Source organism: Schistocerca nitens, chromosome 1 (assembly GCF_023898315.1).
Source record: "Schistocerca nitens isolate TAMUIC-IGC-003100 chromosome 1, iqSchNite1.1, whole genome shotgun sequence".
In the NCBI taxonomy this organism is placed as follows: Eukaryota; Metazoa; Arthropoda; class Insecta; order Orthoptera; family Acrididae; genus Schistocerca; species Schistocerca nitens.
Window position 1 is genome coordinate 1,012,048,002 of NC_064614.1, and position 17,363 is coordinate 1,012,065,364.

At 37.2% G+C, this 17,363-nt stretch overlaps 1 protein-coding gene across 2 annotated transcripts in view; it reads right to left on the reverse strand.

The window, feature by feature from the left end:
* The window catches only part of LOC126195743 (FACT complex subunit spt16), a 136,945-nt gene that overhangs the window by 104,961 nt on the left and 14,621 nt on the right, over positions 1 to 17,363 (reverse strand). For both annotated transcript variants that reach the window (XM_049934373.1, XM_049934380.1), the window contains exons 3-4: positions 14,545 to 14,706; positions 1,921 to 2,073 (exon numbers count right to left, since the gene is read on the reverse strand). In XM_049934373.1, coding sequence (XP_049790330.1) covers positions 1,921 to 2,073; positions 14,545 to 14,706 — 315 coding nt within the window. The remainder of the gene's footprint in view (positions 1 to 1,920; positions 2,074 to 14,544; positions 14,707 to 17,363) is intronic.

Here is a 17,363-nt window from a genome sequence, read left to right on the forward strand (position 1 = left end):
ACACATGAATTCATGTTAAACCAGAAGAAAAAAAGCTCAGTGTTAAGGAAATTGTACATACAGTTTCACAATACATTCACAATAAATGTTCAAAAATGTCTCCATAAAGTCCAATGCATTTAGCTGCATGTGTATGAACAGATTTTTTTGCTTGTTTCAGTTTCACAGGGTTTTTCTCAATTTTGTCTATTGCATTCATAATGCAAGCAAGTAATGCCTCACGTGTATTGACTCTGTCCTCATAAACTATGTCTTTCATCCATCCCCATATACAAAACTCTATTGGTATTAAATCAGGCAATCTAGGTGGTCACAGACGTGTAGCACCACGACCAATCCATTTCTGGGGAAAATGTTCATTTAAATGTGCAGTAACGGCGCTGGTGAAATGTGAACGCACAATATCATGTTGAAAATACATTTGCAATCGCTTAGCAAGTGGAACATCTTCGAGCAAGCGGGGCATTTCTTCTTGAAAGAATTGTAAGTACGTCTTGCCAATTAGACGTCGGGAAAATGAATAGTCCAATAAAGAGTGTGTTGATTATATCACACCACACATTTATGCTAAATCGCTGCTGGAAATTGCATTGCACTGTTGCATGTGGGTTTGCTTCAGGCCATGCATGCCCGTTATGTAAATGATTTATACCATCTCGAGTAAACTGTGTCTCATCAGTAAATACAACGTATTTATGTAACTGCCAATTAGTATTTAACTTACTAACGGTTGCCACCAATGACATAAACGTTTCTACATTCTTAATGGAAAGTAAAAAAAAATTACTTGTATAATAATCTTTGCTTCTCTGGATGTTCTGGAAAACTACTACAGGTACACATCTGGGATATGTTTCATTTGATTCACCAGATCAATACCAACAAAATAAATGGAAATTGTGCTTTACTTTAACCTAGTAAAGTTTGGAAATGTCTTCATATTGGCGATGTTGTTAAATTTCAAGCAAAATCTTTTTTTTAGCCGTAACTCTGAAACCAAACATCTGTGGACCCATGTTTATATGAACTTTTTTCTGTATTAAAATATTTGCATATCTTCGTGGATCATCCTGTACATGAATACCATTTGAGAAGTGTGTTGCAAACAGAGTTGGTAGTAATGAAGTAATACATTTAAACATGTCTGATACTGAAATTTTCCTAAATGAACAGCAGAAATGTTTGCATTAACACTTTTCTGATTCTATCATTTTGTGGGGGTTGTAAGTGAGAGAAGTTTCATAAAGGTTTGAAATTACATGTAAAGTTAGTTTGAAGTCACAAAGTGCTCTCATTTTCAAATATTGGATGAACAAAGTCTGGGTATCTGCGAGCTGTCAATTACTCTCTCTCTCTCTCTCTCTCTCTCTCTCTCTCTCTCTCTCAAGTCAAACCGTTTCTCGCTGTAATATTTGTAGTCTTATTGTGTTAAATTTTTAAAACAGTGTTTTACATCTTGCTAAGCAGAATACAATAGGATTTTAAATTTTTAAGTTCTGTTAATAATAATGTGAAATTTTGAAAATCAAATCTTTGTTGCCTCTGGAAGCTATTAATTCTAATTTATTAAGTGGTACTGGATTCCAGGATAGTCGCCCTTACGAAATCTTAATGTGTTACTTTCTGACAATCAATGCAATGCTTGCTTAACACAACACAATAAAAGGATTAAATGTGATTTCTGTAAAGCACATTGCAACAGTACTTATTAGTTTTAAAGGGAGCACAAAGAAGCAAATGAGGGTAAGACATGATAACCAAATGCTTGTAATACGAACTTTACCTCTCCCCCTCATACACACTTATCTATTTACAAACAAACAAAACTACACAATAAATACACAATCTTCTCAACAGTATTTCAGTAATCTGTAAACACAAGAGAGAGGAAAAAATTAATTTGATTAGAGCAATACTTACAGTATCAAACTGTTCTTTTTTCAAGGCATTTCTCCATGCATCCATAAAAGGACCTGGATAGTTTTCTTTTGGAAATACTCCCAGCGTCTTTCCTTTTCGACTACCTTTTATGGCATTGATTAGCTTCTCAAAATTTGCTTTATCCTCGTCACTCTAAGAATTAATAAATTCGAAAAATGTAATGAATTGACACCAGGATAATTTATAAATAAAATATTAACCAAGCAAACCACATATACTAGCTCTACGCAGTATTTTCCCAATTAAGGTCTACAAAATTTTTGGAGGCACCATTTGGAGATTATTTTCAGATTGACAAATAACTGATAAATTTAACTTTTAATTGAATATAATGTCACACAAATATATCAACTACAATCTGTAAATCATGGACTAAAGAAGTTATCAAGATCAAACACTTGATTCCTTCCACAAACTAAATAAAGAACACAATTACATACTTTTGCTGTAAGATAACAAGAAGAAAGAACAACTAATTTTCCAGTTTCATTTTTATTTGGCATGTGAGTAAATGGCAAGTGATTTGAATTAGCTGTAGTGGATCCTTCCAGAAAGAGAAAGAGAGAGAGAGAGAGAGAGAGAGAGAGAGAGAGAGAGGGGGGGGGGGATACTTCTTTTTCCAAAATTTAACAAACCTGCATAAAAGAAAGTTACAAGACTATAATAATGTTACACCTTTTAAGATATTTTTTCAACAATTCCTAGGTTTTTATTGAAGTTTTCTTGGCTGATAATACATTCCATCACCTTTTGAACATGGATCCAGGATAGCAGCATTACATTTTCTGATATTTTGGTTGCTTCAAGGAGAGTCAGTGACTGAACGGATATACGGTTAAGAACCAAAATATCGGAAAATGAAATACTGCTGCTTCAATGCGTGCCTGAAGAATGGAATTTCCAGGTGTCATTGATATTATTTAGCCTCGCCATATTACAAATTGAAGTGATATGTAAAAAGTTAATTTAAATCAAACTAGTACTCACAACATCACAATTGTTGTCATAAACCTAAGTGAAATCGCATTTGATACTATCTCAAACGGTGAGCAAAATGGGCAGCTTTTGAACTGGGGAATACTTATTCAAAACAGTAATATCCACATACATGCATGAACAAGTCTTATTCTTCACTTCCCATTATGCTGATAAAGTCTCTTGGATGATGATGTAGCAGCAGCTGGTACATATTCCTCAAGGTACCAATGAGGATGGTTAATATGGACTTTGAGTGAAACAGAATCAATAAGATGGTACACAGGCACACACCCAAGTGAAAACTGATCAAGCACCATTGCTCTCAGTCATGCTGAAAACAGCGAATTAAAAGCTTCAAAAGGAGATAAAAAAAGATCTGTAATGCATTTCTGGACAGCAAGGAGTGCAAGGAACAGGAATTCATCAAATAATGGCAAGGAAGGGTATAGAGGCTACACGCCCATTGCAAGATTAAGGGAGTGATAAGTGATTCAGAGGACAGATATTGTCGGCCAATGATGCATGGTCTGGAATACCACACCGCATTACTGATGCCATTATCCAACTGGAGTATGCCCATAACTCAAGAACTGCATTTCATGATAGCAGCCATTGCCACAAAGGTTGAATTTGGCGAAGGACATGTTCATGCCATCATTAAGGACCGAATGAAATTTCAAATGTGCACACAATGTGTGCCTCAGTCTTCAACTAGCACAGGAAGCATGTTGAATAATGCTCTCCCTTGACCATCTGAAGCTCTATGCTAAGGATGGGTCCATCACGAGTGGTCACTGGAGATGAGACATGGTGTCATAACTTCAAACCCAGGAGGTCAGAATGACAACGTCTCCAATTAAAGCATGCAGGGTTACCACCACTCAAAAAATCCAAGGCCATCCACACATGTGGGAAAGGTTATGCTCATCATCTTCTTTGACCAAAATTGCTCCCTGCTTATTAACTTCCTACAAAATGGGGCAACAGTGAATACGCAACAATACTAACAGTGACCGCCCTTCACAAGGCAATTAAATCAAAATAACCAGGGCATATCCACCTGTGGGATCATTCAGTTCAATGACAAGGCAATGCCCCTATACAGCAAATAGAGCCAAGGTTCTCCTGCAGTCTTTCAAAAGGGAAGCCCTCAGTCACCTTCCATGCCATCCACACCTGTCTCCCCATAATTACTTGTGAAATAAATGTACAAATTTCTGTTCACAGGCCCAAGGCCTCCTTGTTTTAATGCACTTTATGGTAGCTACTTCTCACTGTTTAATTCAATACTTTCACTCACTACTTACAAGATGGCGAATGTGTTGTATAACAACTACTAAGACCAGCTCGTTTTGTTCCTGACTGAAATCTCTCTCTCTCTCTCTCTCTCTCTCTCTCTCTCTCGATCTTGGACATTAGAAAGAGGCAGCTAGTAAGTCTGTAGGTGCATTTGTCCGTTAGCTTTCCTGTGGAGAAAAACAACTGTGAAACTGTTTTCCTCTCAACATACTGCAAATGATACTTTGCAAAATAATTTTTTTATACATGTTTAAACAGTTTTCTCCAGCTTTCAATGTTTCCACTGAAACAAAATTATCTTCAGTTGTCTCCTTTGTTTTTAGTTTGAATGACTCTACACATCTCAAGAAGCAGCATTTCCAAAAATCCATTATTTTCATTAACTGCCTGTGTTTCTGATTGACCTCTTGAATTATGCAAATCTTTCAAGACATCTTTGATTGCTTACATACTTTCAAACCGATAAAAATGAAGTCTACCCTAAGAGCATTTCTGTTTTGTTTTTCTTATTCTTTTGACTTCTTTCTCTCACATAGTTTTTCATGTGCCTTCTCACATCTCTCTAAAACATTCTATATCATGTTCCAATTAACTCTTCACTATGCTCGACTTCTGGGTAAGTGGCTGTGTTGGAAGACTGTGCTTAGCAGTGGAGAAACCAGATGGCAGCTGCTTTCAAGTTTCAAGTACAGTTTCAGCTTCTGTTGCACTACTGATTTCCCACCTTGTTTCAGTTCTGTGTTTACGTGTTTAGCTCCTCAGTTTTGTTGTAAGGAAGGCAATACAAAACTGTGTGTCATTTCCTGCTTCAACATTTGTCACGCACAGCAGAATTTGTGAAATATTACACCGTGCAATGAAACTCACGTAATGTAATGTACTGAAATCTAACATAAACCAAACATAAATAAATGTTACTGTACACCTGAACACTGAAATGGAGGTAGTCTCATGAGCTTCTCAATATGGCAGTTTGCAATCTGCAATTTAAAGAGTGCATGCTAAACCACTGTGAGAATGAAGGCCCACTTCTTCGAAATCACACTTAGTATGTGTAGGCAGCTACAAATGGTGATGAAGACGAAGTGAAAGATGAGTTTTATGGTCGACTGGTACACCAAGGCACAAAATACAGTATGCTGTCTCTATTATTGGATTCTTTGTGTCCTTTCCTTTTTTGAAACTAAAAAAAGGGTTTTTTCCTTTTTCTGATTCAAGCTAACTTTCTATTCATTAGGACTTTAGATCTTCCTTTTCCCAGAGACAAACTAATGTCACAATTTGAATGCCAGCAAGTGCATATTTCTGCTGTACCTTCATTTTATAACTCTTAGGGCAATATATGCTCACATTGGGAAACCAATTTTAGTTTGTATATGGTTTAAAACATGTTCTTTCTAATGAAAATGGTTTCAAAGATAGCGGGAGCAGGCGCTGACTGCTGGAGAAACAGCAATTGTTGAAACTAATTTTATCAGGATGGCCACAAGTCAGTCTCAGTATGTTTTATTGACCAGCTTTACTCTTTAATTTAACAAGGGTATCATTGGAATCTCTGGAATTTCCAGTTTACAGTACATTCATTGGGTGATTACACTGTTGGTGTTGCAGATTGATCTCTGTCTGATTTTACTGATGTCCAAATAAATTTGATTTGTACTTTTCCATAGAAACAAAATTTGTCATGTTAATGAAGTAATTAAAAAATGAGCTCTTGATGAATGAAATTAAAAATATAACAATATTTTAAAGAACTACGATACTCTTATAACGAAACTGTGAAGGAAGCTAAGGTAAAATAATTTATCTTGATATGTAACTTATGCAAGAAACATCAAATCAAAATATCACAACTTGCATTACGAAACTCAATGTTCTTGCGATCGCTGTCAAGATTATTTTTGACTACTCGAGTTAACTATCTATAGGTTAGCTGATCAATCTTCTCTCTATTAAATTTGATTATTAATGCTTCTTTAAGCTCATTCACTCCTTGGCATACTTTACATTCATTCACGTGACACCCTTCTGCTGCGGGTTTGCATGCACAACAACCATGATGATAAATGAATGGCTCAGTATCATTGGCCACAGTAAAAGTTTGCCTGCCAGTACCAATCATCATGTGTGTGCGCACCCAATTTTGCTGAAACATCACAGTTTTTTGGTCTCTGTTAACAGAACTTAGAAATTCCCACTGCATGTCGTAGGTATTAACTTTATTTCATAAACCTCTCTACGTATGGCCAACATAAAATGTTCTTGAATTTCAACTTTATTACCATTGTCACCAACTGATACATAGATTCTTTCTCCCTGGCGTCATTCAGTTGGTTTCAACATTATATCTTACAATGCCTGGCATCCAGACTACTCACAACAAACTTTTTCATAACTAATTTCTTAGCTGTTCTGGCCATACAGATCAAAACTTCAAACACCTGTTGCATTTTATTAACAGTTGAAATCACTGGTAAGAGATACAGTTCCATTTTTCTAACTCTGATTTTCATAAAAAGTAACTTTTCTTCGAGTTTACAATAGATTTCAGATCCACTCCTGCCTCAACTTGAATATTTGAATTCTGTAGTTTTGAACAGTGGATATTAATTTGGTTTCCAGAACAGTTATAATTTTTCCAAATTTATTTCTAGCATAAGATTGTAAATGAGGAATTTTTCTTTAGAGTTGATTCACTCGTAAGTGCCAAAGGCTTATTCAAATAATTGACTGATACATTAGCATCAATGACTAACATTTATCCTGTTTATTTGCTTAAATACCCTTAGTTTTGTTTAGCTTTTCAGGAATAATCTTCTGAAATTTCTTTGATATCTTTTGTCAACAGCTGTCATGTATCTTCATACCAGTTCTGTACCACTATTGAAAGAGCATGACCATTTGGAAACACACTAAGATTCTCCTTACCTGAGTTGGGATGACTCCTTTTTAAATGGGTTGCATCCCTTAATAAACTATACTGTCTTTTTTCTCCCTCTTTCTTATCTTCTGCATTGATTGCCCTTTATTAAGAGATAAATACATAAACTACCATAAATCATGGATGAGTAGAAGTTAAATGGAGCAAAATGAGTGATTTCAATAAAATAGATATGCAGTAAATATAGATCTGATATATTTCATTTTCAAAATCAGCTGCAGGTGACGACTGATTTAATGTAGCCAGTAAGTACATAAACAAATAACACTAACAGTCACAAACAATTTTATATGCATGGCAGCCACAGCTGCTGAAGGTCATGATGAATGAAAACACCACTGACAGTTATTGAAACTTGGTTTAAATTACTACACTACTGGTTTCACAGTTTACAGCTGTATCTTCAAGTGCAATCTACATATTCTTACTGGAAGATCATTATGAACTGTGTTGCAATTTTGTGCTATTGTATAAAGATTATTTGCAGACTCAATAATCACAAAACTATTACATTAATCCTCACAGGTGAACCTAACGTTCTTAGTCATGGTACTGCCATTCTGAGAATACAGTCAATATATAAAACATCTATATGAACAAATGCTACATGGTAAGGTTGTTCACTTAATATCCCCTACTAATGTTGCCAGGTCGATTGAACCAATATATTTGTTATTCGTTGCATGTGCAAGTATCTATAGGAAAAAGAAACAGTGCTGAAGGCTAAAACCAATTTCTAAGATAATAGCTAATACCGTAGTTAATGGTGGGAATTGTGCAACACCATAAATACAAAGTAGGACAAGCTACACAGGCCGCTTTCTTGCCATCTCAAACAGGCATGGAAGACAGCTTGCAAGGGCAGGACCTGCTTTCACCAGCCACCAGGAAACACTGACAGCCCAGAGCCTACACTTACGAGCTGCGCCTTCCGTGAACAAGATGGTAAGAAAGCAGCTTGCCTAGTTTATTCTACTTTGTACCTGTGGTCTCTGTCAGGACCTCTATCTACCCTACTTAGAATGTACTCCCTGTGCTTTCTCGCACACCCTCCCTTGGTTGGTACCCAGGGCACAAATTAGGACTGATCTATTTCAAAGACCTAAAGACCCCATGACATTTCAGTGTCTGTTCTTCAACACAGTATTTGTGAAGCCTTAGTGACAGTTAGTCATATGCTGGTCAAATTTTGTCTCCTAGTTTTCCATGTTAAGCATGGTCTTCCAAATTCTTGGTCTCTAATGTTGGCGATGACACATAGACAACTGTACAGGTTCCCTGTTTTCTCTATGAAAGTTGCTTTTAGCCTCACATATAACATTTTGAACAACCTTCAGGGTGGGGCTACATGGTTGGGGTTGGGTGCATCTCCTGCCACATGCTGGGTCACCAGGATCCTGGAGCTGCCTATTTGCCTGCTGCCTCTGCCATCTCTCTGTTCCTCTGCTTTAACTGCTTTTTAGGCAGTTTGCTTCTTTTTCTGCTGCACCCTCATTCCCATTTCAGGAGTAGTACTCTGTTCATTAGTGGGTGCTATCTTCTTTCTCTTGACATGGCTAAGCACTGGGAGACCACTAAATTGAAATTTCTACACCTGCCTGAACAAGATGGCCAGATTAGAAAGGTAACTGATCCCACCTAGTCCAATTAAGGACTCTCGTCATGGGTGTCACTTATCCATAATAAAGGTCACCTGGGACAATGGTTGTTGCAGGCAGTTCTGATGTTCCAAGAGTTTGTTATCTAGTCCTTGGCACTTGTAAGGAGCCAGTATCTCAATCATCAGCAATGTGATCCCTGTGTTGTCACGACACTCAACCAAAAGCATACATAATGAGCTCACCACATTGGATTGGCTACCATATTAACTTTCAAGGGTTTGTAAGAGCTTAAACAGATATTGTGCACATTTGACCTTGAACATTGCATGCAGTAGGCACTATTTAAGGCATTTTTCCCCAATTTCTCCACATTATAGAAAAAATTGGGTAATGGAGGTGAAACACAGAAGGGGACCAAATATTACATCAGTTAAGGAAGGAATGAGCTGGTTCGACATCAAAGGCTCCCACTATGAGCAAGAGTGTAAGAGAAGAAAGTAAAGTTGGAGGAGAGAGATTTGCAGAACTGGAAAAGAAGTAGGAGCTGCAATAGCTTGGGTCCCATGTCTACCACACAGTCACCCCTTCCCCCAATGGGAGTGCCACAAGTTCAATAATAACCCTCAGCTACCCATACACAAAGACACTGACCTGGATTGTAGACAACCGACATAAATAAGAGCAGCACTAATCACTGCTGAGGAACTGATAAACTCAAAACTTTGATGTTCACAATGCCTAGAACACTGACAAGAGCACAGTCCACAACAATATCAAATGTTTAATGATCACAGAGAAGCTCCCTGCTTTCAACCAATCATGGAAAGTGTGGATGGCATTAAATTAAACACACAATTGTCATGACAGAAGTGCCAATGCCCTCCATAAATGGGGAAATACATCATTTCCAAATTTTAAGTGCTTAGTTGAAAACCAAACAACCTGACTCAGAGGAAGACTATCCAAATTGAGCCTAAGAAGGACCCTTACAGATTTCCTTGCAGCAACAAATGAGGCAACCGAATATATCAGATACTTGGATGTCAACTTGTAACTAAGTTGGGTACATAATACAAACTGTGTTAACTCTATTGTTACATAAATATAAATGTATCACAATGTGCACCATATGATGAATAAACAAATAAATAAATAAAACAGAGAAGGCTTTTGACAACATTAACTGGAATACAGTCACTGAAGTTCTGAAGGTAGTAGGGATAAAATACAGAGCTAAAATTACCTACTACTTGTACTGAAACCAGACTGTAGTTATAAGAGTCACAGGCCTTGAAAAGAATGCAGCAGCTAAGATGAAAGCAAGACAGGTCACAGTCTCTCCTTGAAGTATACGGAGCAAGCAGAAAGGAAACCACGATAAATTTGGAAAGGGAATTACAGTTCAGGAAGAATAAATTAAAATCTTGTAGAATGAATAAAAATCTTGTAGTCTGCAGATGATATTGTTAAGTCTGTCAGAGATAGCAAAAGACTTGGAAATCAGTTGCATGAATGTCTTGAAAAGAGGTGGCGAGACAACACCAACAACAGTAAAATGAGCAGCTGTAGCTAAATCAGGTAACATAGATACAATTACACTGGGAAATGAGACACTGTAAGTAGTAGATGAGTTTTGCTATTTTGTCAGCAAAATAGCCAACAATGGCCAAAGTTCAAGAATTCCTCTTCTGTGCCATGCTTTTCACCTCAGAGTAGCACTTGCACACAATGTCCTCAATTACTTATTGGATATATTCAAATGGCTGTCATTTCCTACAGTTTTCATTAACTACAGGCCCCTCTAGTACTACGGAAGGCTCTGATGTCTTAACAGACGTCCCATCATCCTATCCTTCCTTGTCAGTGTTATCCATACGTTACTTTCTTTGCTGATTTAGCACAGAACATCCTCATCCCCTATCTTACCCGGCTACTTAATTTGCAACAGTTTTCTACAGCAACACATCTCAAATTCTTTGATTCTCTCTTTTTTAGTTTTCCCACAGTCCATGTTTTGCTACCACAAAATGTTATGCTCCTAACACATATTCTCACAAATTTCTTCCTCAAATTAAAGCCTATGTTGAATACTAGCTTCATCCGCCCAGGATTTCACTCATTTCCTGTGCTAGTCTGATTTTTACACCATCCTTGCTACATCCAGCACAAGTTATATTGCTTCTTATGTAGCACAATTTCTTCACTTCTTCAAACTCATGGTCCCCAATTTTTAAGGTAAGTTTCTTAGAAATTTCATTTCTGCTACTCCTCATTACTTTTGGCTTTCTTTGGTGTACTTTCAATCCATATTTTGCGTTCAGTAGATTCTTCATTCCATTCAGTCTGTCCACCAATCTTCCTTGCTTTCACTGAGGATAGAAATGTCATCAGAAAACATTGCCCTTTATCTCTTTCCACCTTGATTTTAATACCGATTCTGAATCTTTCTTTTATTTCTATCATTGCTTCATCGATGTAGAGCTTTAAAAGTAGAGGGAGAAAAACTGCTTCCTTGTTTCACAGCCTTTTCAATGTGGGCACTTTGTTCCTTGACCCCACTCTTATTGTTCCTTCTTGGTTCTTGTACAAGCTGTATATTACCTGCCTTTTTCTATAAGCTAACTCTAATTTTTCTGAGATTTTGAGTACCTTGTACTGTTAAACATTGCTGAACAATTTTCTAGTTCAACAAATCCTACGAAAGTTTTGCTTTCATTATCAAGTTCAAAACAGGAACTGCCTATCGGATACTTTTATTTTTCTTACATACAAAGTAATCTTAAGGGTTCTTAATTTTCTTTTCCATTCTTCTGTACATAAACCTTATCAATAATTGGACGCATGAGCTGCTGAGCTGACTGAGTGACACTCCTCGCAATTATCTGTTTGCTTCTTTGGGGCTGCTTGGATGATATTTTTCCACATGTACAGACTCACAAGTACTACAAACCACCATGAACAGTTGGTTGGTTGCAACTTTCCCCAATAATTTTAGAACTTCCAAAGGAATGTTATCTGTGCCTCCTGCTCTATTTGACTGCAAGTTTTGTAAAGCTTTGTTAAACTCTGACTCCAGTACTGAATCCCATTCAGACTCACCGTTCTTCTTCTACAATGTCACCAGACAGTTCTTCCCTCTCGTAGTGCCCTTAACATATTATTTCCACCTACACCTTTTCCTCATTGTGTTTAACAATGGAATTCCTCTTGCACTCTTTATTTTGAATACTTTGCTTTTAATACCAATAATAACTGGCTTTGCTTTTAATTTTCCCATAGATTTTTCTGCTTTTCCTATATAACGAGTCATCCCTACTAACAAATATTTCTTTTTGATTTCTTCACATCTTTCCTGCAGCCATTTCACCACGAGTTCCCTGCACTTCCTGTTCATTTCACTCCTAATGGACTTCAATTATTGTATTCCTTTATTTTTCTGGCATCTTTTACTTCATCCTTTCACTGAGTTCCTTTGTTCCCCAAAGTTTCCTTCATTCTGTCTACCTTTGTCTGTCCAGCTTCTGTAGTCCAGGTGGAATCTTTCTGTGTACTAGCTGAAATTTATTGCAGAACTCAAAAGGTATTTCTCTTGTCTCATTTTTACTACCAAGCCAAAACTCTCCCATAACTCTTCTATTCCCTCCCCTGCTACTGTGTTCCAATCATCCATCATTATTACACTTTCAACACCCTTTGAATACTGAATTACACTTTGAATATCATAATATACTACATCTTCATCTTTTGATAACGACTTAGACATACATAATTTGTATTACTATTGTTGGCACAAGTTTGTTGTCGATTTTGATGAGAAGAATCTTATCATTGTACAGTGCATAGTAACTCACTCTCTAGCCTAGCTTTCTATTCATGATGAATCTTACTTCTGTTACAACACTTTCTGCTGCTGTTGATATTATCCACTCATTGATACACTCATGTGACCAGATATCCTTATTTTCTTTCTATTCTATCTCAGTTACCCCAAACCTACAGACCAAATCAGAGAAGACATAAAACGCATATTGGTAATGGCAAAAAAGCTTTTCTGAAAGAGAACTTTTAGAACTTCAAACATAAATTTATATGATAGGTAGTCTTTTCTGAAGGTTTCTGTATAGTGTGTAGCCTTGTACAAAAGTGAAAGGTGGTTTAAAAACAGTGTAGAGAAGGAGAGCATATAAGCATTTGAAAGTTGGTGTTATAAAAGAATGTTGGAGATCAGATGGGTAGATCAAATAACTAATGAGTGGTTCTGAAGCATATTGAAGAATAACGAAATTTGTAGCCAACCTTTTCTTTTAGTAAAGATTGGTTCATAGGACATACCCTCAGACATCAATGGATAGTGAATTTGTTAATGGAGAGAAGTATGGAGGTAAATATTGTAGGGGGCCAAGGCTTGAGTATACTATTCAGGTTGAAATGGATGCAGGTTATAGTTGTCATATAGAGATAATGAGGTTTGCACAGAATAGACTAGCATGGAGTGCTGCATCATCTTCAGACTGAAAACCACAACACAAATGTTTTTCAAAAGATATAACACTACTAACAATGACATTCAATGGTCATTTTAAGTTTATCTCTGACTGTGTCATACTGCTTATGACTTTGCTCTCATTTCTGCTCTAAGCAGCTAAGGCCCATCTTCTGACCCTGACCAGGTCATTTCTTGCACCAAGAAGCTGCATTACAGTGGTATTACCTGCTTCTGTGGCGCAGCTGCCTCTGGCTTTTGGGTGCACCACTAATCTTTTCTCGCCTATATAATTATTCCCAAGTCCCGCAGCACTTTTTTGTACCGCAATGTAATCTGATTTGTTGCTGCGAACATTGCTCAAATCAAATTACTGTTACAACTGTAAGTTCCTAACTACTGAAAGCTTTTGAGAGCAGCAATTTGCATTATGAAAATAAGCATGACCCTTGAGATTTATTTTCCTAATCTAATGGTTTTCTTCAAGCAGCTCATGTATACACATTACTTTTTGAAAATTCAGTGTTTCATGAATTTTGTTCCTTGAGTTATATGTATCAATATCTAGTTTCTGAACTATGCCTTGTAGGAGGAACTTTGCAAACAAAATATACAATTCTCCATTGTTCAATGGAATCCATTTCTGCAAACACAACTGTAGTTCTAGTATGTCCACAAGTGAACTGTGCAGCACATTTGCTTGTCTCGTTAATTATTGTTAACAACATATAATCAAAAGATAATGTGAAGATCTCAAGTAGATTCGGAGGATCTGTAAAATGAGTTTTTTACATCTGGTTCCCAGTAAATGAAACTTCACTCTTATCTACTCTACAGTCGACAGGCGATGTTATTGTAGAACCAGTCAGTGGTCAGTATGCCTTTGATATCACATTTGTCACTTGGTGTATTTGTATCACTGTAGTTCATGTCCTCGTCATCGCTTTCTTCTCCACACACCACAAATGCCAACAATGGATGTCAGATGTTGCTTACATTAGGTAGCGCGATCATTGCAACTGATATATTACTCTAAATACATTTTGTACAGCCTGCTGAATGTTGTCGACCGAAGACCTGAGCACTATCTGTAGAGCAAAGAAAACAGTGTTGCCAGGTAGCCCAAACGCAGTTCAGAGAGCATTCACAGTAAGGCAGTGGTCCTGCCAGAGTTCAATTTGTTGACTGCAGTGGCAGGGCTACAACTGATCCCCAAGCCCAGCTTATAGAGCACAGCTGAGGATTAACGTGTTGCTCTAACATTATGCATCAGAAAATATAGAACTTTTCACGTTACTTACTCTGTCACGAGTATGCAATTTCACTGGTGGAACACTATTTTCATCTTTGCCATTTTCTACTTTACGCAAAAACTCAATCTTTTTCTTGCTTGCCAGGAAATGAATTGCATTTTCAGCAAGTACCATAATGGTGTCTGTAAGCTCATACCCAAACAGCCATGTCTGCAAAATTAAAAAAGAAAACAAAGAGTTATTACAACTAAAACACAACAGAAGACGATATTGCATGAAATAATGAAACAGCTCACACTCAAATACAAAAAGTAGTTTGAAATCTGTAAACAAAAGTTTCTCTGCACTTAGTATGCAACTTGTTTACCACATTCTTTTTCTATAGCACCACTACTTCTTTAAGTATCTTTTTGGTAATAAGAAGATTCATCAATGAATTTAATATTAGACATGCATTTGAGGAAATTCTTTAGCCTAAAATGGTGAAATTTTATGAAATTAACATTAATTTGCTAGCACTTTGCTGGGAGACACGCCCAGAAGCATACAGCGTTTATTTATAATAGCAATTAAATCCAGCATTTCAAATGCAACAGCTTTGAAACAAAATAAAAACAAATATCATGTAAAAACCATCTTACTTAGTTCAGTACTACCACCTCTAAATTTACAAACACTGTCCCTGCAGAAGACAAAACTTACACCCTTTTTCCCAAACAATATGCCTGAGTGCACCACAAAAAATCTGTGGAAGTTTAAAACACAACGCAACAGCTTGGACTGAACAAGGCTATAGGAAGGAATTGGCATTAGTAGTCCTGAAAGAACTATTAAGTAAACCACAGACAAACCACATTAGTATGTCTGGGGTTAGGTCAACACTTCCTCATACACTGTAGGCCACAGCATCATCTTGACTAGTGTGTTCTCTAAGTTGTAACAGATAAAATCTGCTATGTTTTGGGTGCACAGTTTAGACCAAATACTGTTATCACATTACCCACATATTAACCAATAGTTTATCTCTCGTATTCATGAAAGGTCACCATGAAACAAATTCTTGCTGTGATAAATTCTGCAGTGTCTGCACTTAACTGATGACAACATACAAATCATAACTCAGCTTCTTCATTTTGGGACTCACTGGTTAAGGATAAAGTGTGAATATGATTAGCAGATAACTAAATTAAGTGGAACAAGTATTTTCATTTGGCTTAATGAAACAACATGATCCTGTCCTGACTGCATTTTCAATAGTCTTCACTCCAACACTACATGAATTACAATTGTGATCATAGCTAGTATCAGAGCAACAATTCAACAGACTATACTTATAGGTTGCAACTGCCAACTGAATAGAGGTGGCATTTAGTTTTTTTTTTTTTTTTTTTATGGGTGCAATGTGATAGAGCACATGATCAAGGAATAAATAAGGATAAAGTCATGTCGGGCACCAATTTCAAATTAACTCTGTAAATGGCTTGCAGGAAAATATTCATGATGTTTACTCATATTAGGATGAAAGGAATGGTACGAAAAGTATAGAAAAAAAGTATGCTGGAAAGAAGGTTAATTCACACTGAAACCTAGAACATCAATGAGACAAGGTGCAGCAAAGTAACTTGTCTCGTTTGTGGCAGACAAGTGACAATAGGGAAAAGGAGGGAGGGATGAGGGATAAATGAACAAAATATTATCTGGCAAATTACAGACTGCTCCACATAAAAGGCGTGCACAAAAATACGGAAACATCAAAAATACAACATATTACCACACCTAAAATGGCGTAGAAAACATGCTGGCATTCAAAACAGTTTCCAGTCAGTTTTCAATGGATAAACACATATTCTTTCAAAGGAATCTTATACCACTCAATGGAACAGTCCAGATGGTAAATAATTGTGTGTTTAAAAATGATGACAGTTTCGGACTTTATGCCGGTCATCTTCAAATCTATGGCACCATATAACTGAAGTCAGCAGTGCACAGAACAGCTGTGTGATCCCACAGTGGTTATAAGCAATAAATGACCATAGTATCACGCATCCACTCCATGCACCACTGACTTTAGTCATATGGTGCTGTAGATCTGAAGGCAGCCAGCATAAACCCCCCGAAACCAGTTATCATCTGCAAATAAATGGTTATTTGCAGTCTTAATTGTTTCATTAAGGGATAATTTTCAATAGATCACTGTTTTATCTCCAACCATGTAATCTAAAATTAGAAATCTTATATCATTCTTCCTGGAACATAGTGGGCAGCTCAGGTAACAATGATGGGAGATGGATAGCGATCACACACCATTCACTCCAAAGTAGACCACACAGACTCAATGATTTTGAGATCTGGTTACTGTGGAGGCCAGGGGAGATGCGACAGACAATTCCTCCCAATCTCACAAAACCAGTCTTGGAAGACAATGCAAGTTGTGTAACAGCGACCTCATCGTCTTGAGGAGAGGAAAAGATTAGTGTTTAACGTCCCATCAACAATGAGGACATTAGAGATCGAGCAGAAGCTCGGATTAGGGAAGGAAATTGGCCGTGCCCTTTCAAAGGAACCATCCCAGCATTTCCCTAAAGCAATTTAGGGAAATCATGGAAAACCTCAATCAGGATGGCCAGATGTGGATCTGAACCGTCGTCCTCCTGAATGTGAGTCCAGTGTGCTAACCACTGCGCCATCTCGCTTGGTCCCATCGTCTTGGATCACACTACTGCCACTGAGGAACAAACACTGGACCATGGATGGGTCCGATCAGCCAAAATGGTCACATAATCGTTGGCAGTAACGTGACCTTGCACAGTAAACTTGGACTCATGGAATACCACAGAATGGTTGCCCAAATCATCACCGAACACCCC